The sequence below is a fragment of the Pyrus communis genome, chromosome 7 (assembly GCF_963583255.1).
Source record: "Pyrus communis chromosome 7, drPyrComm1.1, whole genome shotgun sequence".
Classification (NCBI taxonomy): domain Eukaryota; kingdom Viridiplantae; phylum Streptophyta; class Magnoliopsida; order Rosales; family Rosaceae; genus Pyrus; species Pyrus communis.
Window position 1 is genome coordinate 277346 of NC_084809.1, and position 24732 is coordinate 302077.

General features: G+C 38.0%; 2 protein-coding genes and 1 pseudogene across 2 annotated transcripts; 1 reads left to right on the top strand and 2 right to left on the bottom strand.

Annotated features, from left to right (window-relative positions):
* Positions 1-300: 300 nt before the first annotated feature.
* On the bottom strand, positions 301-2959 carry LOC137739607 (uncharacterized). The gene is made up of 5 exons (XM_068479233.1): positions 2662-2959; positions 1349-1447; positions 1146-1254; positions 868-1062; positions 301-720 (listed from the first exon to the last, which is right to left on the bottom strand). Exons 1-4 carry the CDS (start codon positions 2841-2843, stop codon positions 970-972), a joined length of 483 nt encoding a protein of 160 aa, XP_068335334.1. The 5' UTR covers positions 2844-2959; the 3' UTR covers positions 301-720; positions 868-969.
* A 5381-nt stretch (positions 2960-8340) lies between these two features.
* LOC137738920 (uncharacterized) lies at positions 8341-17035 on the top strand (annotated as a pseudogene).
* A 401-nt stretch (positions 17036-17436) lies between these two features.
* On the bottom strand, positions 17437-18656 carry LOC137740877 (CASP-like protein 1F2). Its single transcript, XM_068480681.1, has 3 exons — positions 18197-18656; positions 17965-18091; positions 17437-17870 (listed from the first exon to the last, which is right to left on the bottom strand). The coding sequence occupies exons 1-3, from the start codon at positions 18406-18408 to the stop codon at positions 17646-17648; spliced, it is 564 nt and encodes a 187-aa protein (XP_068336782.1). The 5' UTR covers positions 18409-18656; the 3' UTR covers positions 17437-17645.
* Positions 18657-24732: the final 6076 nt, after the last annotated feature.

Consider the following 24732-nt stretch of genomic DNA (forward strand, 5'->3'; position numbering starts at 1 on the left):
GTCACACAATCTATTATCCCCCACAAGACCATACATGATGCATGTCGGCTCTCTAAGTTCGTTTACCACATTTTGTGGATGATGAATTTGATACCAAATTAGGCAGCCTATTATGCAGTTTAACCGAACTCCACCTCCCCTTAATAGAAAAATATTGATGTACTAAAAAAAATAAAAGTTCCTTTACCACATCTAATATGTATTAGACAAATATTTTAACTTGAAATCTAGTCTCGTAGCATGACTTATCATTAATTAAGAGAAACCGAACGTCTTTAACAGCATAAATGCCTTAACAAATGAAAATAAATATTGCATCTTGATTTCCTTTTAAGCTTAAATAGGGTCAAATTTTCAAATTTTCAAATCTCAAATGCAAAATATAACATTCAATCCAAAATTGACTAGCAATTACTGATTCCGAAGCGCTACCAAAGACCTCCTTCGGGTTACACCCGCTGTATGTATCAGTTTGTTGATCTTACACTAACTTGTTAAACTACTCCCTTTTTGGAAGCTTTGGAAACTAACATATGCCACTAACTCAGGAAAATACCAACTCGCAACACCATAGATGCATGCATTAGCATCAAGCACTGATTAACGCTTCTTCTTGCTCCCTTTTGCCACACCGGATTTGGATGGAGTGGCAACCAGGTACACAAATAGAACCACAATGGACACCACAGAGATCAGAGACCCATACTTTGCCAGAAGCCTCTGCATACAAGAAAAGGTCAAACTGTAAGGGGCGAAACAAAAGGAATGTTAAAACTCCTTCCTCCATTCAGCAAATATAAGTTAACAAATGATTTAACAAGTCTCTGAGTACAAAGATTCAACAGCATAAAAAAGAGTGTTTCATACCTTAACCTGAAAATTTTGGCCGCCAACAGAGAGAATTTCATGAAAACATAAAACACCACCTCAGTTAACACCGTAACCAAAATCAGATTGCATATATAACCCTTATCTAATGAAGAAACTTACCCACTCAAACTTCTTCTCAGGAGGCCTGTCTGCAAGAACATCTAAAGGAAATATTGGAGTTGAATAAGACTCCTATAAGAAACAGAAAAAAGTCAGAAGGTATACAATTATACAGCAAAAATGAGTAGCAAAGGAACCGGCTGCAGACATCCAACCTGTAAAGCAGCCTTTGTGGGAATGCGGAATGTAATAAGAGCTGGTGCACCATTAAAAAGTAATTTTTCTTTGCCCTCCAATTCAAAAGAGTGAGATATAATGCCACCTCTGCAAATCCCATTTATGCAATCAATAACTAAGAACCAATCGGTGAGTAAGCCATGGAAAGCAGAAAATGTTACTAGAAAAAGTTGGAACTTACGCATCAAGCCTTTCCCATGACTTGGAAGTGTTACCACTAACAACATCGAAGATATCCCGAGGCCAGGTCTCATCACTCAAGCTTACATCATAAGCCGTGCTGCAAGGGAAACATTACAAACTTTCGTTACTAACATATAAAAATTAAAAAAATACAAAAATAAATCTCAGTTAACTTAATAAACAATCAATAGAGTCATAGACAGGTGGATAGTCGAAAAAATGAAAGAGTGGATTCCCATACAAATACAAAAGCCCGCAGAAATGTGCAGAATTAAACCACTAAAGCTAATGTAACAGAGCAGGAAAAGAGATTTACAAATCCTCTTATACTTGACTTCAAAAAGCATTGTTCAGTTAGATACCGCACACAGACATGAACATACATAAAAACCAATTCCACAAATTAGAATTAGTAGTGCTCAAGTGAGTTACAGGGTGCTAGTAAATCCTGCCAACCGCTAACATGTCAATTAGATGCACAATTGGGCATAGGGTTAGCCTTATACAAGATTTAGCTTAAGGCATTTTATATTACCAAGCTATTTTATGCTGAAAGGAAACTACAAGGTAACATTAAAAACTGATATGCTTTCACAATTCGTAACACTTGTATTTGTATATACTCCGACTCAAACATGCATGTAACTTTCATTCTATCCCTCCACAAAAAGACCAATTCCTTCAACAATTTCTCTTGCCTCACCTTCCCCAAACATTTTCAGCATGCGTCAATTAGTTCCGGTAACAGAGTCATTTCCTATGCAACAAGTACAACAATACAAACACAGCTAATACTGTGACACTGAGATTCCAACAATACTTGCAGCTTAATATTATTTTGAATGCTTATGTTATCAGATCAACCATACAGAATAAATAACATTAATGTCTACAGCGGCATATAGACCATCAGTTCGGGATCAGTTGCCGAAACAATTCTGATTTTGACTTTCTATCCAATACGGGAACAAGTAAAATTCCAAGATTGAAAGCCCCATTCGTCTAATTTGCTCGAAATTTCACAGAAACCAAACAGAAACGGGATTCAACAATCCAATAAACAACAAACAATGTACAATTAAACCGCAATACTCTAAGACAGACAATCCATTTCAACCGACAGGTAAGCTAGATAAACTCCACATGGAGATAAGAATAGATTAACATTAGCAAAAACAGCATACACGCAAGAGATCGAGCGGATCTAACAGAAAGCATGTAAAATTACTGAACTTTAAGCTGGATCAGTAAATAAAGAAGCAAATACAACGAAAATTGAGAACGGAAATGGAGGGATTAAGAAGAACCTACGAAGATCCTTGGTTGTAGATGTCGATGGAGACAAGGACGCGCTCGGCGCCGGACTTAAGCCGGTTGAGGGAGGCCTTCTTGTGGGTGACGATGAAGGGCACGTCGGAGCTCGCAAGCGCCGACGTGAACAGAAAGAGAGCTACCGCCGACGAGAGGAGGGCGTTGGTGATCGGAATCGCCATTTGGATTTCGGATGGAGGTGGTGGTGAGTCGTGATTGAGTCGCTGAGGTGAGGTGAGGTGAGGTTTTGTTTGCTTTGGACCCGTTCGCAAATGCTTGGGATCCTCAACTCGGGAAAATGTTAAATTGATTCACACACTTCCGGTCCAAGGGAAAACCCCTAGGGTCTGTTTCGTAATTAGACCTAATTGGACTGTTATACTGTATATTTTGCTAGCTTTCTTGATTTTATTTTAATTTTTGACCTATCGTATTTCTCACTATCTCGAATAAAGTCGTACGTTTTGGAGAAAGTTGAACAAGAATTGTACATTACGTGTTTTTATATAAATGATAAGAAATTGTATTTTTTAAGTTATTAATTTTTTAACACACATATATCACTATTTTTATAATGACATGTGATGTAACACTTCACTCTAATATGCTTGGGTAAGGTTTGCATTCTGTAAGGACGTAGCTTTTTTCTTGACCGCAAAAAAGAAGGATATAGCTCTGGTGCATAGTGAAAATTACAAGACATAAGTAAACGCATGAGCAAAAGACTATTTCAACAAAAGCCTTGTATTGGTTGGCACTCTCTTTGGATCCCTTCCATCCAGATCTTCCGGACCCTTCATTCTTGTCCATTCAACCAAAAACATCATACGACCAGAATTGTGAAAATTACAAAACAATCGGTAAATGCATGAGCAAAAGTCATCAACAAATTTACTGTTTCATTTTTATATTATTATTTAAAGTATACTTCCATCCGGATCCTCCGAATCCTTCAATCTTGTCCTTCAACCAAATATTCAACCAAATATCGAACCATCATAAATTTTTTTATTTCTTTTGCTTTTTCGTGTTCATCTTTTTCCTCTTCTCACTCTCTCTTTCCCGGACTCTCTTCTCTCTCTATCTAGAAGGACTTGGTTCTAGTTGTGAGAAACCAAGGGCCGGAAGACAAAGGTATGGGTCGGCAATTGGAGCCAACACCAATCGGAGAATGCAAAGAATTAAAGAATCTGGTGGATCCAAATTGAAGAGGTCCGGAGAGAATCTGGACCCGCCATCATCGACATCCAATATGTTTGCATTGTTTCTTCACCTATCCACATGAGTGCCCACATTTATTTCTCGATACTCCCTTTGTATGTGAAAAAGAATTACATCGATCGTTTTCACATTATGTGACGTTTATTGTCCAATAATGCATTGTCATATGTAATTTTTTTTTCTTTATATGGCAATGTATTATTAGATCAAAACATCACGTGACAGTGAACTCATTCTATGTAAGTTGTTCTTCTTATATGCCGCATGTATATTAAAAATTAGTTGTCTTGTTAAAACTTTGCTAGAAATTTCCTAGGGAATTGTTATTGGTATTCCAAAAATCTCATTCTACACTCCAAACTTTCTATATTTAGAAGGAAAAATACATTTGTGAGGAGTGTAGAATAAGATTTTTGGAGTGCCAATAACACTTCTCATTTCCTAACTAGATATATGATCAGAATTTGAGGATTTACCATTTTTCTTCATCATATTATTTTTGTTGTGATTTGAAAATAGTAATTATCTTCTTTGACATAGAATGAAATAACTAACAAGATTGACAACTATGCTCTATCGTACGTGTGGTATAGATACTAGTTATTTTAAGTAAAAGGAGCGCTCATCTTCTCTAATTTCTTTAATGTGGGATTTATACTCTCAACAATATGCATGTAATGTGTGTGTGTGTGCGTGCGCGCGCAAATGTTAATATGAGGGAGAAGATCGAAGCTATCTGATGAGGGGCTTGTAGCAGTATGAAGTGATTTGGACTTGGAGGGAAGAGAAGAAGAGGAGGGCCTAGCATGACAGAAAACAGCCTGTGAGATTAGCCAAGGAGACTGCCTGAATCCAAACATGAATATATATTTTAGACAGACAACTAAATAATGCCATATATTCTTTCATGAAATTGGAGGCAGGCAAGTCATCCTTGGCTACCAAACAATGCTCTTTTCTTCATGTAAGGCCTCTAGCTTCCTGCGCATAGCTAGTACATCAAATTCGATATCCCATCAACGTCAACCTTGCGATCTGTTACGTACAATGCACAATGCTGAAGCAGAATAAGAAGAAAGAAGGGTATAGCATGAGAAGAAGAGGCTGTCAAGTTAGCCAAAGGAGACCTGCCTGGTGCCTGTTGCCTGTTGCTGGGAAACCCAACAACGTAGGACTCCTCTTGGATTGGATTGGATTCGAATTAGGAGAGGCAGCAGGCAAGTCATCCTTGGCTACCAAACAACGCTCTTCTCTTCATGTTATACACTCTCTTCAATATTTCCCTTCCTCTTTTGATGTGATATCTCTCTATCTAATCCAGTTATCCCATGCATGCTCTAATCCAACGCCTTGGACTCCCTATTTATAAGCTAGCTTGCATGCATGCCATTGCCATATTGCCATGCAGCACTACTGAGTACTCATCGCTGTCGATTGAGACGAATAATATTAACCATGCATATAGAGAGATAAGATTCTGATCATTGTCAAAAATTAGATCATCACCAGTATATCATTATCAATTTCTAGGTTCCTTTATTATTTTACAATATATTAATTAATTAGTTAATTTTCTCATTTCATTTCATATGGGATATAGCTTTGGCTGCCCATACCACCATATATATTGGAATATATTCTATCCTCCTCAACTAGTTGAATGAATGGGAATATGGGACCTCCTCCTCCTCCTGCAGGCTCCAATATTATTTCTATGTATTTTTATATTCATATCCAACTTTCCTTGTTCATTAGCTGAATGAAATAGTTGTTCAGACAAAATTTCCACAAAATTAAGCAAGAGACTTATAATTAAACGACCATATATGCATTGTATGCAACTTGCACGTTAAAATTGGTCAATAAATATGCTCAATATGTTATTTATAACCGACCCTTTTAGCTGCTTTGAAGGACTTATATGCCTCAGTGGACTGGACCATGGATGCATCTCAGAGCCAAGATTTGCTCTGCAACTGGAAACACTTGCCTCTTTTTATTTAGTGAACTATTTAACTGTATATTTTGTATACCTAATTGTAATTTGATTGCAATACACCAAGTTGTGCTAGCGTGAGTTGAGACTCACACATCGGCAGATTACTAGGTTGATATGAGCTTTAATTATAAGCGATTTTAAAGGCCCTCATCAATAACTAGTTTTTTTTTTGGATGGTACCGATGTTGGTGCGCTTACGCATTCCTTGAGTCGTTATAGTGTTGATGACTAGCTGATTTTATTATTTTCAAATTAGTATAGAATCTAATGCGGAAATAGATTAATTGCTCTCATCATTCAGGCCTCGGTATTTTTCATGACCACCTTTAAACATACGTTGAAATTTGAATAAAGATAGAAGAGAAGATTATGACCTCACATATAAAGGAAACAAGAACAAAATCTAACATGAAATCCTTCTCCTTTACCTACAAGTAATATGGAACACTACTACTAGTACTACTACTCCTCTCTAGATAATAGATATCCCTTTCTATTCCTTTTTCGTCTATCGATCCCTCAAGTCACCTTCACTCAGCCGTGATCTCTAGGGGAACATGATTCCAGACTTTACCAGTGGCATCGGTCAAGTGTCAACCCATTAATTGAGAATTTGAGAATGGAGATGCCCTACATAAACCACCTAATCTTGCAAGGTCAAATGCCTCCCCACGAAAATCATACCACATCTCTACTCTACCCTTTCTTTTTTCATTGTTGACTCTGAATGAGGATCCTCTTCGAATCCTATTTGTGAGGATCCGGGGATCTCTTCATCATGTGGTTAGTTTTCGTCAGGTACTGTTTGTGTTTAATTTTAAATAAAAAAATCAAAATGATTTCTAGCCGTAGGATGACAGATAAACGGACACGATGAAGTAATCTCCAGAATCCTCACAAAGAGGATCCGGATAAGATCCTATCCCGTTAACTCTGGAACTGGATCCTTTCATGAGCTCAGGATGAGGATCCTCTTGAGCAGCCCATCCGGGCTGTTGAATTTTGATCAAATGGCTCCAAATAGGGGGCCACTCTAAAAATTATAATAATTGCAGTTGTTGGATCAAGTTTGAATGGTCCAGATGGGCTACTTACGAGGATCCCCATCCTGAGCTCAGGAGAGGATGGAGGCAAATTGTCTGCCCTCCTGTTTAGGTGCCATTCTCATCCCCTCCTATTTGTGCGGTAACGGTTAAGTCACGTCAACATTTTATATTCCTATTGTTTTTTGTCTTATTATCTCTATAAAAAAAATCAATATAAAATATTGACGTGGCTTAAATGTGACCGCACAAAATAGGAGGAAATAGAAATGGCACCCAAACAGGAAGGCAGGCAATCTGCCTTCAGAAAGGACCCAGTTCCGTTAACTCTAGCTCAATCACATCAACTTATGGTTTTAAAAAAATGATTTCCAACACTAATTTTTTTCTCCTCATACTTCTATTTATTTGTGGTCTTTAATTTTCTTTTAGTTCGAGATATGTGAGGATTTGACTCTAAAAAAAACCCTTATTCAATCCAACTAAATTGTTTTCTTTCAAATGTGCGCATTGTTGAATATGAAAGAACAAAATTAGTTTGACGAGAATGAGATAGTATACTTGTGAAACGAAAAGTTCTTACTTATGACCGACTGTATGCAATCTTGCATGTCTCACAAATTGGTGTGGCTAGGATCAAAATAGCTTTGAAAACGTAGATTATAATTCATAGTTTTTGTGAAAATTTTGAAATTTTTAGTTTTAGGAAATATTTTGCATGGGAGCTAAGGAAAATGTTGCAAGATCTTTGGATGTGATCCTACCATTTATTAGGTCCTGAACTATTTTTTTTATTGGTTTTCAAAGTAGGAAAAAAAAAATATATATATATATATATATATAACCTAACAGTGGGGCCCTCAAAAATACTTTTTAACGTGTCGAAAATCTTCGTAAAGTCCTATACTAATATTAAGAAATACGTGGTGTTTGAGAATGACTCGAATTTTGACTTATAATGAATCTTGTTGATTTTTTAAGTCTCAAATTTTGATGCTCCAAGACCTTTGGATGTGATCCTACCATTTATTAAGTCTCGAAATTATTTTTATTGATTTTTTAAGTTGATAATTGAAAAGATAAACTAAACTAATAGTGACACATCCCGACCGAAATCAAGGCGTGACAGTTAACACGCCTTGATTTCGGTCGGGATGTGTCAAATAGCATGGCCCCCAAAAAGATTTGTAGGTGTCGAAAATCTTTGGAATATCCTAATATTAATTTTGGGAAATATTTGGGGAGATGAGAATGACTCGAATATTGGCTTATAATTAATAAATTTTGGAAAATTTTCCAAAATCCTTTTGACAGTTTTTGTGAAAAAATTGAAATTCCATAAGTGGACGGCTAGTTTGTTGTGTAGGATGTTCTTATTCTTATGTTTGAAACCAATATGTACGCTCATAAAACAAAATGGGGTGCGGCTCTTGTGTTTATGCTATTGGAGGAAAGAAGAAGTTGACTGTCCCTGAAGTCGCGGTCTTCGTTCCGTCTACGCGAATCCCGGCTCAGTCTGATGTTCAAAAGCGTCTTAGAGGCCTCATTCCAAAAGATCTTGTTGACAGACTGTCATCGCTTCGCAATCAGATTGTCTTAGTTGCAGAGGACACCGGTATGCCCTACTCTCTTTTTATATTAAACCTCTGGGATAACCTGGAGTATTTGTCATTAATTTGTATATATGGGATAACCTGGAGTATTTGTCATTAATTTGTCATGCAATCGAGTTTGATCAAATGTGACGAGTTGCAGGAAGCATGTGTGGCAATCTCCTGGTTTAAAGTACTATCTGTTGTGCACCTGATGGCTATGCTTACATTGTCGGAGGCTGACACCTTGATGATCCCATGCAACCATTCTGGTTCGACTATAGGGACAGTTTCTTCAGGTTTGTATTCTTGTCCATATGCTTTTATTATACATGTTCACCTGATGGCTAACCGTAAGTATATTCTTTTCTTCCAGATTCCAAGAGAGATGCTATCGACTTATTGCTCAAGGCATCTGGCCACTTGGAATTCTGTGTCCGGGATGTCCTGGTTCGCATACCACCCGAAATCAAGTATGTTGAGTTGAAAGTAACATAACATTAGATCTGGGATTTAGACAGTTGGTGCCAATTACTTAAAACTAAAACATATTTATGTCACCAACACAGGAAAAATTTGCCCAAAATTTTGCAGGATGGTTATTGGAGGCCATTTCTTATCAAACTCTAGGCCAGGTACTTCCTTGATAAGTGGAATCGATTTTCTTGTGTTGACATTGACATCGATTGAGTATAGATATTGATTTGGAGTGGAGAAACATGAATTAGATTAGTCTTAAGTTAACTAAGACAGTAATTGCTGTTATTAAGACTGAAAGGTAAGTTTACAGATTTACTGATCTTGATGAAAAATGCAGGGAACAGAAATCCAGCTTGGTTAGCTGTTGAATATCAGAAGGCTGCACTATCAGTTAAAAGGAGATTGGCATGTGAACAGTTGACCTATTTTAGTCAGGTTTGCATTTATGCTGTAATCATTCATTAGTTCAATTCAAACCTGCAGCTTATGCTTCTTTCGGATTTACTTAGACGTCTGCAATTATATGCTAAGTTTCTATAAACTGTGTTTGTTCTGTTTTTCGAGATCGGGCCTATCACTGCTTGTCAGGATGTGACATGAATAACGGGTGTGAGAAGAAGCATATCTGGTTCATCAATAGGAAATTTCTTGCGTCAAAGGTTTTAAATCGATATTGATACGAAATTGTTCCCTTTTCTGCATATATACAATCAATATGTATGTATATCATATGTAAATGTCTGTGCAGGCTGCATCGTATTACTATCACGGTCTGATCCTTGACAAGGGCAATGAACCGTCCTGCCACGTTAGCGCTCTATGCTGTTTTCTTGCGGCGGAAGAACTTCTATCAGAGAGCAAGAAGGCTTGCTTAACCTTTTGCCTTGCAGCTCCAGTTACCAGGTGGATATTGTTGACTACTCTTGTTAGTTTTTCAAAAGCTTTAATTGCCTTGATATTCTTGATTTATTTATTTTCTTTGTTTCTAAATTCAGGGCTCCTCCACTCTGGGGAGCTATGAGGCATTTGCATCAGAAAATTCCTAAAGTTGCAACAGGGAAACCTCATATGTATGTGTTGAAACTTACTCTTCGATCAAACCAAACCAATAACAGAAAACCATGAACAACGGAAGCACACTTTATTGATTGAATAAAGGAATACAAGAAAACTCACACATACAAACAGTTTTCTTGTCACATAAGTCTCTCACACACTATATCCACATTAACTATACCCTAACGTTAAGGACCCTTTTTATACTAAATCAAAACCTAATCCTAAACTGAGTTGGAATCCTAAACCTATCTGAAACTTGCATCCAAGTTTCCCATACCTATTACAATTAGAACTCCCACACCAGTTAGGAACCCTTCTCGGATTCTATACCAACTTCTAACAAACTCCACCTTGGTAAGAACTCCGCCTCGAGACTTCTTCTGCTTCCATCGCTCCACCATTTTCAAGTATCAAACCTGTCTTACATGCACCAAACCCAGACAATGACTGAATTTTGATGCACCAACCACCTTTGTTAACATATCTGCAGGATTATCAGCTGAAGCAATTTTCTTTACAAGAATCTCGCCTTCAGCTATAATCTCCCGAACAAAATGATATCTTACATCTATATGTTTGGTTCTTGCATGATGCACTTGATACTTCGCCAAGTAAATAGCACTTTGACTATCACAATGCACATCTATCTTGCGCTGTTTAACTCCCAAATCTGCTATTAATCCCAGTGTCCAAATAGCTTCCTTAATTGCTTCTGCCATTGCCATATATTCAGCTTCTGTAGTTGATAAAGCAACAGTTGGTTGTAGAATTGATCTCCAACATATAGGACCATTCGCCATGGTAAACACATATCATGTGGTAGATCTTCTTTTGTCTAAGTCACTAGCAAAATCAGAATCTACATATCCAATAGAGAACTTCTCGATTCCTTTATCATTTCGCTCAAAACAAATTCCCGTGCTCCTTGTTCCATGCAAATATTGCAGTATCCATCGAGCAGCTTCCCAATGCATTTTTCCAGGATTATGAAATCTACTTACTAATCCAACTGCATGAGCAATATCAGGTCGAGTACACACCATGGCATACATCAACCCTCCAACCAAACTAGAATAAGGAATGTCCTTCATCTTAGTCCTTTCTTCATCAGACTTAGGGCATAACTGCGTGCTCATCTTGAAGTGAGAGGCCAGAGGTGTACTTACAGGTTTGGTTTCATCACGGATGCCAAACTTGTGTAGCAATCTTTCCACATACTGTTTCTGTGATAAACACACCAGCCCTTTCTTTATATCCCGTGTGATTTCCATCCCCAAAATTTTCTTTGCTTCGCCAAGATCTTTCATCTCAAACTCATTTTGCATCTGAGTTTTGAGTTTTGAGATTTCTGTTTGATCACTAGAGGCAATGAGCATATCATCTACATAAATCAGTAAATATACATATGTACCTTCCCTTGTTTTCCTGTGATATACACAGTGATCGTATTGGCTCCTAGTGTAGCCAAAATCCTTCATAACCTTGTCGAACCTCAAGTACCATTGCCTCGGTGATTGCTTCAAACCATATAGAGATTTGTTGAGCTTGCATACTAGATTCTCCTTTCCTTTCTCTTCGTATCCTTCTGGTTGACATATGTAAATTTCTTCAGACAAATTTCCATGCAAAAACGCAGTTTTTACGTCCAATTGTACTAATTTGAGATCGAACTGTGCCACCAGTGCTAGGAGGATTCGAATGGATGAATGTTTCACCACGGGAGAGAAGATTTCATTGTAATCTATTCCCTCTTTCTGAGCGTAGCCTTTTGCTACTAATCTGGCTTTAAACCTTACTGAACTTGCATTATTTATTCCATCTTTCTTTGCATACACCCATTTGCATCCAATGGCCTTTCTTCCCTTAGGTAGCTCCACCAGATCCCAAGTTTTGTTCTTCTTTAGTGACAACATCTCATCATCCATAGCTTCATGCCAATTTTTAGCTTCTTTACTCCTTGATGCTTCTGTGAAATCTGTAGGGATGTCTACTTCGATTACTGGCAATGCGTAGGCTATACAGGAGACGCAATCTTTGAATTTAGCAGGAAGCCCAACCTCTCTTTTTCCTTTTCTCTTGGCGATACAATCTTCTTGATCTGGTACATCATTAATCATATTGTCCTCTTCTTGCTTTTCTTCTTGATCGACACTGATTTGACCCTCATTGTTGTGTTTGTCTTCATCTCTTAAATGTTCAGTTTGTTCTTTTGCTAGCTCCACCTCTTGCACAATCTTTCGATCTTCTCTTAGTTGCATATGGGTTTCATTAAACGTCACATTTCTGCTTATTACAACCTTCTTGAGTTCTGTACTCCACAATCTGAATCCCTTGACGCCACTGTTAAACCCTAGAAAGATAGCCTTCCTTGCTCTCGGGTCTAATTTATTTTCTTTCACATGGTAATACGCATCACACCCGAATACCCTTAGTCTGTCATAATCTTGAGCAATTTGTCCTGACCATACTTCCATTGGAGTCTTTCCGTTTAAGGCTGAAGAATGAAGACGATTTAGAATGTGACATGCATAACTCAATGTTTCTGCCCAAAAACGTTTATACAGTTTTGCTTGTGACAGCATACGTCTGACCTTTTCTAACAGTGTTCGATTCAACCGTTCTGCAATTTCGTTCTGCTGAGGAGTTTCTCTAACACTGAAATGTCGTGTTATACCTTCCTTTTTGCAGGTTTCAAAGAAGGGATCAGACGTATACTCTCCCCCATTATCACTTCTCAAGACTTTCAATTTTTTCTCAGTCTTCCTTTCGACTGTGTTTTTCCATTCTAAGAAAATATCCAGCACCTCATGTTTGTGCTTCATCATATAAATCCATGCTCTTCGTGAATAATCATCAATAAAGGATACGAACCATCTCTTTCCTCCTAGGGATTCATTCTTCGCAGGCCCCCAGACATCTGAGTGTACATAATCCAGGATTCCCTCCGTTTGATGTATTGCCGTGCCAAAACTTACTTTGGTTTGTTTGCCAAGGATGCAATGTTCACAAAAATCGATCTTCCCAATTTTGGCTCCCTCTAGGACCCCTTGTTTAATCAATCCTTGCAATGCCTTGTTTCCCACGTGCCCTAGCCTCATATGCCATAGACAAGATGTATCTGATTGATCACTTGCTGCTACCATAGCCATCGGAGATTCAATAGTGGTGCCTTCTAACAAATAAAGCAAACCCCTTCTTGGCGCTTTCATTATCACTAATGCTCCTCTTGCAACCTTCAATGTTTGTTTTTCTGAGTAGAATTTACAACCTTGATCTTCAAGAGTTCCAAGCGAGATTAAATTCTTCTTAAGATTTGGGACATATCTCACCCCTTGTAGCTCTCGGACTACACCATCATGGTGTCTGATTTTAACACTACCAATTCCTTTCGTTGCACTTGGATTATCATCCCCCATATATACCATTCCAGTGAGGGTCTTGAACGAAGAAAACCAATGACGTTGAGAGGTCATATGATGAGTGCATCCAGTATCAAGCACCCAGTGATTCATATAATTTATTCCGTTTGATGCAGTTAGGGCACAGACGAAATCTTCATTGTTAGCCTCGACAATGTTTGCCTCTGAGTCTTCATATTTCTTCTCTTTGTTCTTGGCTTTGATTTTGGGACAATCCTTTTTCCAGTGCCCTTTCTCATGACAGAAGGCGCACTCATCTTTATCGAGAAACTTTCTGTTGCTTGAGGCACCTCTCGAACGAGACTTGCCTTTCTTCTTAGTTGCTGGTTTTCTTTCCTTTGATCTTCCTCTTGAAGGAAGATTTGTGAAAAACAAGTTCATTTGAGCAACATCAACAACATGCAATTAACAATTAAAAGGCGGAATCATGTTTATATGCACTCAAAAACAAAACTTAACCATGAACTTCAAAGCCTAGTAAGTAGGTGAACCAAGACTCAACTCAAAACAAAGTGAGTTGAGAAATCAATACCTTTGTAGATTCCTCTTTGCATAAGCAAAGGCTAATCACCCAAAGAGAGGGCCTTCATTCCTTGCATCTTAGATCCATGGATTTGGATGGATGAAAAGGTTTATCCAAGTTCCCAAAATTGAGAACCTCTAAGTCTCCACACCAAGGTAAGATTGGAGAAGAAATGAGTGACCTTGAGGAAGTAAGATTGCTAGATGTTTTCCTCAAGAGTGGCCGGCCATTTTAGAGAGAAAGGAGAGTTTGTTCTCATCTTTACTCCTTAGAAAAACCCTAAGGATGAAATGGCTATAAAGATGTCTTTATACCACCTCACAATGGAGTGGCAAACTTGCAATTAAGCCAAGTTTACTACCCTCCTCTAAATGGCCGAATTTAAGGGGATTTATTGGGCTATTTGGGCCTTTGTGAATCATTATTCATTAAGTTGTCATACAACTTAAGTCAATGGACTTGACGTTCGAAGCCCATTGGGCCTTAAGGTCCAAAACTATCCCGAGGTCTTTAACGAACTTATTCGTTTGATTAATTAACATATTAATTAATCATTGCCATAAATAATTAAACCATTTAATTATTCTTACTCATCTCCGTTGAATCTTCAATCTTTACCTTACACGGTGTACGATCCATTAGGTTCCTTTTAGCGAGGCAGTGGGCGATTCAAACTCTTTCAAATCGATTGTGAATTGGAACTTACTTTCAATTCTCCCGTTAGTGATAATACACTTTTATGGCTTCCACAAACCATGGTTGACGCCTAGCAGCATGTCATGGTTACCCAAGCTAATCAGAAGAGGTGGAGAACCTATTCAGTTTTAGGATTACAAATGCAATACGGTCTTTCTCTAATACAATACTCTTGACCACATTGTTTGGTTTGATAGTTTATTCATGTCTACTATCCAATGTGAGTCTTGTGCTTATATGATTACCTTGAATGTGATCTGGAACGCATTCCAACATCTCATTCATACTCTGGCCAGAGATTCTAAATCATATCATAGAGTATTCTCCCTCAAACAGTTTGAAGGTTAGAGATCCCTTGTTGCGCATTCACTTGCCTCCATGGCCAAGTGGCTTAACCCCAACGATGTCGTGGACACCCTCCTGATGGAGTGACTTTGACATAATCAAAGATTAAGAACCTAACCACAAGACAACTGTGATGCCTCAGGTCAAAAGACTAATTTGCATTATCCCAACCATGAGTTCTCATGTGACATGAATATGAGAACTCTTCGTTGATCGTGTTCAGTGAACTCATTCTCTATTGAGCACCTACGTACTTGTCTTGATGTCACACACACCAATGACTCGAGACTAGTCACTCTCCCTGAGAGAAGACATAGCACGTACTGATCTTAACGGACTGTCAATGCCCAATTGACAATCCTATGATCAGGAACGTTTAGGATGTGTCAACGAAAGAATGGTCTCATGAATCTAACTTCTTTAGATCGCATTCTTCCAATCACATATTCCTTGGACTTATCGTTTAAGCATATAACATTTATATGAGACGGCTCAAACAATAATCTTTGCCCTTTACATTTAAACTACATTAGTTTGAAATGTCCGTAAAGTATCATCATATGATTGGTTTTAGGGCACATTTCCAACACCTCTTACCATTAGTGCTTCGAAATTGTTTCTCTCTTGTCTGTCTAAATTGCGGACTTCATGATTCATCACTGCGCTTGAGATTTCATCAAACTTAAGAGTTTCTCTACCATAAATCCATGTCGTAACAAACGACTCGTAAGATTCAGGTAGGGAATTCATCAGAATCAACTCTTTATCTTCATCTTTGATCGTCTCTTCTAGGTTCAGAAGTTCAGCAATCATCTTGTTAAATTCTTCAAGATGGTCAATCATCTTAGTTCCTTCCTTGTACTGAAAACGATACAATTTACTCTTAAGATAAAGTCTGTTTTCTGCACTCTTCTTCAAGTACTTCGATTCCAACGTATCCCATAGTTCTCTAGCTGATGAGATATTCATTACACCATATTTTTGTGCTTTTCCAAGACATAGTCTAATCGTGGAACATGCATGTGCATTCAGCCGCTGCCATTCCTCCTTCTTCATTGTTATAGGCATGTCTTCAAGCACCACCAGTAAACCTTGCTGAATCAGTACATCCTTTACTTCGCACTGCCACATAGCGAAGTTATTTGTCCCAATGAATTTCTCGATCTCAAACCGAGCACTTTGCACCGAAGTCTTGGTTACCTCAGTACCCCTATCATCTCCACTTTCAGTTTTTGTCATCGTTTTGATTTGACCACGCAACCTATGGCTCTTGATACAACTTGTTGAAACTTACTCTTCGATCAAACCAAACCAATAACAGAAAACCATGAACAACGGAAGCACACTTTATTGATTGAATAAAGGAATACAAGAAAACTCACACATACAAACAGTTTTCTTGTCACATAAGTCTCTCACACACTATATCCACATTAACTATACCCTAACGTTAAGGACCCTTTTTATACTAAATCAAAACCTAATCCTAAACTGAGTTGGAATCCTAAACCTATCTGAAACTTGCGTCCAAGTTTCCCATATCTATTACAATTAGAACTCCCACACCAGTTAGGAACCCTTCTCGGATTCTATACCAACTTCTAACAGTATGGCTACCTTTTAGAACAAGAAAAGTAAGGAGCCATTATTTTCTGTATCTTCCTCTATTATCTCAGTCCCCAAAACATCTAATTAACCTTTTAACTACGGATGCAGGGTTCTACAAACATTGCCTGACCTGCCAGAATTTCAACTGTCATTAAGACCTGATGACTATCAGCTACCCGAGATCGACCCGGCCTGGGATTCCGAAAAGTGGGAAGCTGAAGGCCAGACCTTGAAAGCGCACCCAAAAGACAGCGACGACGAGACATAGACTCCAGAGTGATACTTTAAGTCCAGTACTAATCATGTTATTAGTGACTTAAACAAGCTTAATACATATCACAATGTATATGTTTTATATACGATCATCATTCATCACTCATATATGACGGTCCACGCAAGTCAGGCGAGCAAATACAAAGGGGTCATCAATTAGTGACAATCTTGTTGAATTAAATGGCATGTCCTTTTTCTGTTACACAGCTAATTGATGACAAATTACCTAATTGCAATCTAGGTGGCTATGGAATTAAATACTGCCCCCTCTTATTTTCTTAAGTTGTCAACGACCCTAATAAATGTCCTCCCTTCAAACTTGAAAAGAAACAGGACGAACTTACCTAGAACTGGACGTTATTATGGGGCATTCTTATTGCCGCGTTCCGGTTACAAGTAAGTTTTTCTCGTTGTTAGGAGAAGAAAGGCAAGAAAGCTACAAATAGGCAAATAGTTTGTGCAACATTTCCTAATCCAAAGAAGCCACCAGTTCCTCAACCATCAAGGAGACAGTAAGTACAAATAAATACGATTAAGTAACATAATTTCTACAGGGGTAATATGTAAACTAAACCATTAAGAAACCATATGTACATGCAGCACAAGTTTGCAAAGGTCCCAAATGCTAACTAACAAGACATAGCAAATTGATAAACTGTGAGATTTTCGATGTCGTTTTCGGATGATGGATGGGATACATCTCTTGTAAATTGTGTATTGGCGAGTTCATTCAGTAGGGCGAGGCATGAGATTGTGAGCAGCCATGAGAGTGAGAAGCAAGTATGCAGAGAAAGCCAGGTAAGAAAACACAAGAGAGATGGCCATTTTGTTGCAGAACTCATTCACGTAACCGCACGTTGGCTGCCAAGTCATTTTCTTCTCTCCATACTTCCCCACGTACCCGATTGCGGTCGCCGCTGCGCATCCGGATATCATTAGCACCATCATCGCCTGCGATACAAATTACAATTAATTAACGCTACAATTTATAACGGGAGCTGTTGTTGGAACTGCAAAAAAAGTCGAGGGACGACAATTTGCTAACCGTGTCGTGCAAGAAGAGAAAGAAGTAGTTTTTGAGGTGTTGAGATGCTGGACGGCTTAAGAAGGATACGAAGATCAATGAGAGCACTGAGAAGGTACACACCACAACATTAGCACCAACCAAGAACCTGTGACAACAGAGACACCCAAAAGGAAGTTAATAAATAAATAAAAATGATCATATCTGTTGTAAAAAATTGGATCTTTGATTTGTTTTTTGGATCTGCGTTTACCTGAAGGCAGTTGAGTAGGAGTAGTGGGCTTCGAACTTGAATCCGAACACGACGACGGATTGGCCGTTGGTGACTGTAACGCAGATGGCGATGAGTGTGAAGACAATGGCTGTGATTCTGAGAGCAACTTGAGCGGTCAACGGAGTCATCATCCGCAGTGGACCGCCTGAAGAAGTGACTTGGAGCACGGAGGAGCTCTTCTCTGACGCCATTTCGATTCGATGGTGCGTTGTTTGACTTTCACCAACGGATGCAGAACACGGAAACAGAACAGGGGGAACGTAAATACAGCAGAAAATGCAAGAGAGTCTTTTATCGAATGTGGAAAAAGCCAGAGAGAATGGGATTGCGAGGGGCGGTTGGCAAAGAGCAAGGTGGAGAAAATCCAGTAGTGAATTGTGATCGGAGGGTTTTAGAGATTGGTAAGAAGTGAGTCCAACCTAACTAGGACGGACAAGGGAAATGTCTTTATAAATGGGTCCCTTGTCCAAATTTAAAGGCAAATTCTGAGAAAAAAGGGATCCGGATTTTGGATTTTGGTGGAGGGTCAATGACTTTTACAAAACTCAACAAGTGAGACACGTAAAAACACTTACACTTCTCTTTTGTATTTTAGTTCTTCTAGCACGCTGTACTTACTTTTTTGGGGTGAACGGAGGGAGCGGTGGAAGACATTTTTTTGGGTGAACGGAGGGAGGGGTGGAAGACATTCAGACCAAACTAAGTCATATCATTAATAACAATAAAGCGATCCATATGGGCTTACGTGCTTCTTTCAGTAAGCACTTTAAGTGCTTTTTCAGAATTGATTTACATTTTTACTAAGAATTAGTTTCAAAAACATTTTCATCAAAAGCGCTTTCAGTCATTTCAAAAACACATTCAAACGAACTCTAAAATGTTTCACTACTCTCTAGCCAAAGGGCAAATTACGTAATAAAATAAAATAAATTGATTTGATATGAAACCTACAGCTCAAATAAAATGCAAAAAATGTCAAATAACTTAACCCAAAAGCAAATATGATTTCGTTTTCTAAGACTAGGTAAGATAAATTAAATTAGTCATGGTTGAGTTAGTGGCAAATTACGCAATAAATTAAAATAAATTGATTTGATATGAAACCTACCGCTCAAATAAAATGGCAAAAAAGTAAATAACTTAACCCAAAACCAAAAGCAATATGGTTTTATTTTCTAAGACTAGGCAATTACGTTAATCTCACAATCTTAAAAGATATGTAATGATGTGATAACATACGATGTCCACAAAATATAATGAATTGTCATGCAAACAAAGTATTCTTCATTTCCAAGAAGATCTTTAAATCGTGTCCGTTCATTGTATATTGTACGGTCATTTTTCGTCAAGTATAATTTATATTTAATTTAAAATAAAAATATTTAAAATTATTTCTAACCGCACGATGTACGATGAACGGACACGATTTGAAGATTTTCAAAATCTCCACAAAGAGAATCTGGAAATGATACTCATTCTGAGACCCAAACATAGGACTCAACCGAAACTAAAGACTAACTATTAGAGAAACATATCGTATACCTCTTAGAAATTAGCCAACTAAAGTCATATTATTTTTGCGTGATCACCTAATTGGCTAATATGCAGTTGCTACGTTGTTGAGAGTGGAACCAACGTGGTGCCGGATGAACCAAAATACAGGTTGGGTTTGTGTGAAAGAGATTGCAAGCGTTGGGTCCACCTAGTGGAAGGGTTTTTATGATGGACTGGTTGTAGGTTGGTTAATTTAATGGGAAATTTACAAGCTCACCAAGAATAATTGAATATGGAGTAGCCAGTAGCCACTACAACAGAGACTTGAGAGTGTAGCTCATAGGCCCAATAAGGCCCAAGGATTATGATGGACCGGTCCACTCAGAGAACCGGCCATAACAGTTGCTTGGCAATGGCGGGCCATGACTATCTGGCGTGTATCCTTATTTAGTATTATATTTTGAGAAAAAAATTGGGAAAATTGAGAGGTAGAGATAACATAACATAATATAACGTTAGAATATAATGGAATTGGTCATGTGGGTGGTCTACTTGATTAAAATAGAGGAAAAGTCCAACCCCCCTGATTAATCAAATCATGAAAGAAAAAGAAACCAACATAGATCGGGACGAGTCACATGACTCATGACTGAGAGTGACACAAGAATCTATGAAATTCCGATATTAAAATTCCGGCACTATTAAGAAACATTTCATTTCGTTTTTATTTTTAATTTTTAATTTAAATTTTTTAATTAAAAACGAAACAATTATTCAGCAGTTTTTAATTTTGTCACAATGAGAGCAATGATCACAAAAGCAAATTCGTCAGAACTTCTAAACTTTGTTTCCATTTAAAACCTTTTATTTTAGATGAAATTTTAAAAAATGTTTTGTAAGAAAATCATTTCTCCATGCCTTGTCAGGGAGTTTAAAGATCTGTAGTCAGAAATTTTTAACCCATAGATTCAAAGTTTTGATTACACCAAAGTTTAAATACCAATGGTTCTATTTTCCTTTCTTTTTTTTTTTCTTTTTCTTGTAGGGAGATGCTAATAATAACATTTCAAAAAAGTTATTGTGCACATACATTATTGGTTAAGAGAACAGACATGACACATTGCCAATCTTGTTAATTCTTTTAATTAGCGCATGGTGAATGGGTGGTGTTGTTCACACATTATATTTTACCTCCCACACATACTTCTCAATTTTCAATTCTCGGATCGAATGAATTCAAGAAAATAAAAATAAAAATTAATAAAAAATAACACACCCCGATCGAGATCAGGGCATGCTGGCCGTCACGTGGAAGTGACGTAACCATGTGCACAGTGCGGAAACTAATAAAATAATAATATAAATAGTACAAATAAATAAAAACTAGCTTTACACAAGGTAATAATGAACAAGTGCAAGCGTAAGTGTGAACGATAGGTTCAGAGCAAGAAAGCCTAATGTAGTCCAGAAGAAAATGACACAACAAAAGCACACCCAAAGGTGGTCCTACACTGGTGGTGGTCTGTCAGATATGCCGGGGAAATCCTCAGGGAAGCCACCAAACGTGCTAGCCAACTAGAACCTGGAGGGGCGTAAAACAAAAGCGTGAGTGGGCAAAAACAAAGCTTTTCAAAAATCATTTCATAAACAAGTTCTAACCCATCGCCGTAAAACTTGTATACTTCCCAGAAAATATAATATAAATATATATCAATCATGCTCGGAAAATAAGCTATGCCAAAACCTCAAAGTAAAATGCAAGTGCTCCGGTAATATCATGTCAATACCATATAATCTGTCAGCCGGAGTCACCTAACGCGACCTGTACGGCTGAAACTAGAGCTCAAATCTCCGTCTCACTAACTAGACCTGCACACGAGTCGGAACCACCTAAAGTGGTCTGTACGACAAGCCTGGGTGTAATATATATATATATATATATATACGCTCAAGTGCTACGATCACGTGAAGGCTGGGCGAATAATCGCGGGTCACCTATGAGTCGGAACCACCTAAAGTGGTATGTACGACAGGACTGTGCACCTAACTTGGATCCAAGCTGAGCGTATGGTGCGGGAGGTGAACATCACGTAAAGGACTGTGCCCAACTCTGGGCGGGAGCACTAACACCGGGGGTGCAGGTTATGAGCTCTCTATGCATCTCAAATCACTACTGAATGTAAACATAAATCACAACTCACCTGGCACTTACCTGTGCGTCCGCAGCACCAAACATACATATATATATATATATATATATATATATATATATATATGCAACTAACAATGCATAAACAAACGGCAAACTATAGGCATGGCATATAAACGTATAATGTTTCAAATCAATTTTTGGGAAAAACATAAGTATATAGGTATATACGGAAAACCAAAAGCCTACTCACTGGTATGTGGAAGGGTCGTAACCCCCTTACCTCGCGTGACCACGCTCGTCCTCAGGATAGGTATCACCTATATGCCAAACAACTATAAAAACGTTAATTTTAAAGCACATAACCAACCTTAAGAAATAACTTCTCATACAATGCTCAAATGGGGTGTATGAATACACCAACGTGATCTACTCAACCTCAGGAACATCCCCATATTTTTAGAAAAAATTTTCACCGTCGCACGTGCCCTCACGCGCCGGCCATGCGCAGGCACGTGCCTGGCACATTGACGGCATCAGTTAACGCCGTCAGGAATATTCCATTAACTTTAACGGATTCTGTCAACGGCGTTAGGAATATTCCGTCCAAACTGACGGAATATTCCGTCGTCTTCTCTGGCGATGCTCCGGCGCCGTCGCCAGCGCCGGAAAATCGGGGAAATTTCAAATCGTGATATATTCTTCGTTTTTCAACCAAATTTCACAAAATTGGTACCAAATTGAAGCTTACAATGAGAGGAACAAAATCATACCACTTTCAAGTGCTAAAATCCATGAAATCTCGCCGGGAAAATACCCCCAACTCCGGCCAACCTCGAAACTCGCGATCCCGACGTCCAAAACCTTCAAACGAACCACCCCGAGCCTCCTAAGGACCTCACCAAGCTTTCTACAAGTTTGAAATTCCCAAAAACATAAGAATTTACGTGTGCATGAACAGTGCCAAAAATCGGGTATCCCGAGTTCGACGTGAAAACGACCAGCCACACCAACTCAAAACAACCACACAACGTAAAAATCACACTATGGGCAAAATTGTCTTTTCACGCGTACGTTTTAAAATTTTCGGAACGGGCTGTCACAAAAAATTTCGATAAATAAAAAGAAATTTATGAATAACACCAGCCATGATCAATCGATGTTGGTGGTTAAGCTGGAAAGATTTTTCAGTGTGATCGGTACACGGAGTGGTATACTACGTGTCAATATACAAATGATGAGATATGTGTGTTAAAAAGTTAATAACTTAAAAAATAAATTTTTTCCACTACTTATATAAAAATACGTGTGTACCATCCGTAAATGAAAAGAAAATGAAAATATGCTATATTTTATATATATATTTATATATATAGTATATAAATATATATATTTATATATATAGTATATAAATAAATAAAAAAAGATAAAAAGTCATAATACAAAATTTCTCGTCCAGCTGTCCTATCTTGTGAACAGTCCTAAGTTTCCATTTTTTTTCTTTCTATGAGGAAATTGTTCGGGCAAAGATTTCCATGGGGAATGGTCCTCGGCACCTTAGCACAACTCCCAAGGGATTGGCACTTTGAATGTGTAGTCGGGTTCTTACTTGTCAATGTGCTACAAGAAGAGGACAAAGTTAGTTATGAAATGTGCCTTAGTGGGGCCTTAGGTGTAGGCCTTGAGGCTCGCAATCAAAACTAACTGAGTGCTAGGTGTGCCACTGCTATCTCTATATAGCAGATGTAGAACAAGTGTGTTTTAAGTCGATTACTTGCGCCCCAAGTTACTCGGACTTCTTATTATCAAAGGATTGTCGTGGATGAGTTAAGTCCACATTAAGTTATTTTTTCTTGCCTCGTGAACAAGGACTTTTAGTTCATAGTCTTGTATGTTCGAATGAAGAGAGTCTAGATTCCCTTTAAGCCATTTAGCCGTTTGCTTGGTTCTTGATTGATTTTAATGATAACATATCCATTAAACTAACCAGATCCATATGCAAATGAGACTCTTAAAGTAGGAAAATATGTGAATATGACTTGAATACATACTGAAGAATGCATTACGTAATAGATCTACAAATTTAGAGAACAAACAAAGAGTTTCAGGCAAGATTTCACCTTGTTTGTCAAGGTTGAACCTTTTGCAGTCACTTCTCTTTGTAATTACAGGGGTTTGTATGCTAGAAAGGGGTGGATGGTAAACAAGTTTACACAAACGAATCGATACTACGCCACTGAGGGAGATAACAAAGCTTTTAAACTAGAGAAAAAGATAGCTTGTCGCTAAATAGGACTGAATCTGGGTTGATTTCAACTCTTAGATGCAAATCTGACTTGAGATCAGAGTTTGTATGTTTGTTTGTTTGATTGGTTGAGTGTCCTTATCTTTGGGGACTCTTCCACCTTTCATAAGCAAATTAGCCCAATTGCAGTGCCTTTGCTCTTACCCGAAAGCATCTTAATGATTCATCAACTTTTTACTTGTATTGCCACTGAAAAGTGCTTTTTGGCTGATTGTGAGTTAGTCTCTATCACTTGTCATTTAAATTATAGGCACATGGTCTATGCATTAATGGAAATGCGCCAATTTGTCTCTGGACCTGGTGTTGGGTTTCGGGCAAATCTTCTTCTAATTGGCATATCTTGGCTTTCTCACACTTACAACCCAATGTTCAAATATTAACCTAAACAGAAACAGTCCCAAGTTTTGAGTTACACAAATAAAAAATAGAGAGATGAAGGCCAGGATTAATTGGCACATGTTGAATTGTAGTTTAATCATCACTCCTTGTACTGTATTTTGTATATGGACTTTCTGGAAGAATTATATAAAATGATGATCCCGTGTTTAAGTTGGTGTTAGTTTAAGG

What these genes read in the sequence shown, in the direction of transcription:
- LOC137739607 (XM_068479233.1), bottom strand. Translation starts at nt 2,843, where the DNA reads ATGGCGATTCCGATCACCAACGCCCTCCTCTCGTCGGCGGTAGCTCTC. An exon ending in ATCTACAACCAAGGATCTTC is followed by an intron (nt 1,448 to 2,661) that starts GTAGGTTCTTCT and finishes TTTCCCTTGCAG; the next exon opens with CACGGCTTATGATGTAAGCT. An exon ending in TCATGGGAAAGGCTTGATGC is followed by an intron (nt 1,255 to 1,348) that starts GTAAGTTCCAAC and finishes TGGGATTTGCAG; the next exon opens with AGGTGGCATTATATCTCACT.
- LOC137740877 (XM_068480681.1), bottom strand. Translation starts at nt 18,408, where the DNA reads ATGGCGTCAGAGAAGAGCTCCTCCGTGCTCCAAGTCACTTCTTCAGGC. An exon ending in TCCTACTCAACTGCCTTCAG is followed by an intron (nt 18,092 to 18,196) that starts GTAAACGCAGAT and finishes CTGTTGTCACAG; the next exon opens with GTTCTTGGTTGGTGCTAATG. An exon ending in TTCTCTTCTTGCACGACACG is followed by an intron (nt 17,871 to 17,964) that starts GTTAGCAAATTG and finishes TTTGTATCGCAG; the next exon opens with GCGATGATGGTGCTAATGAT.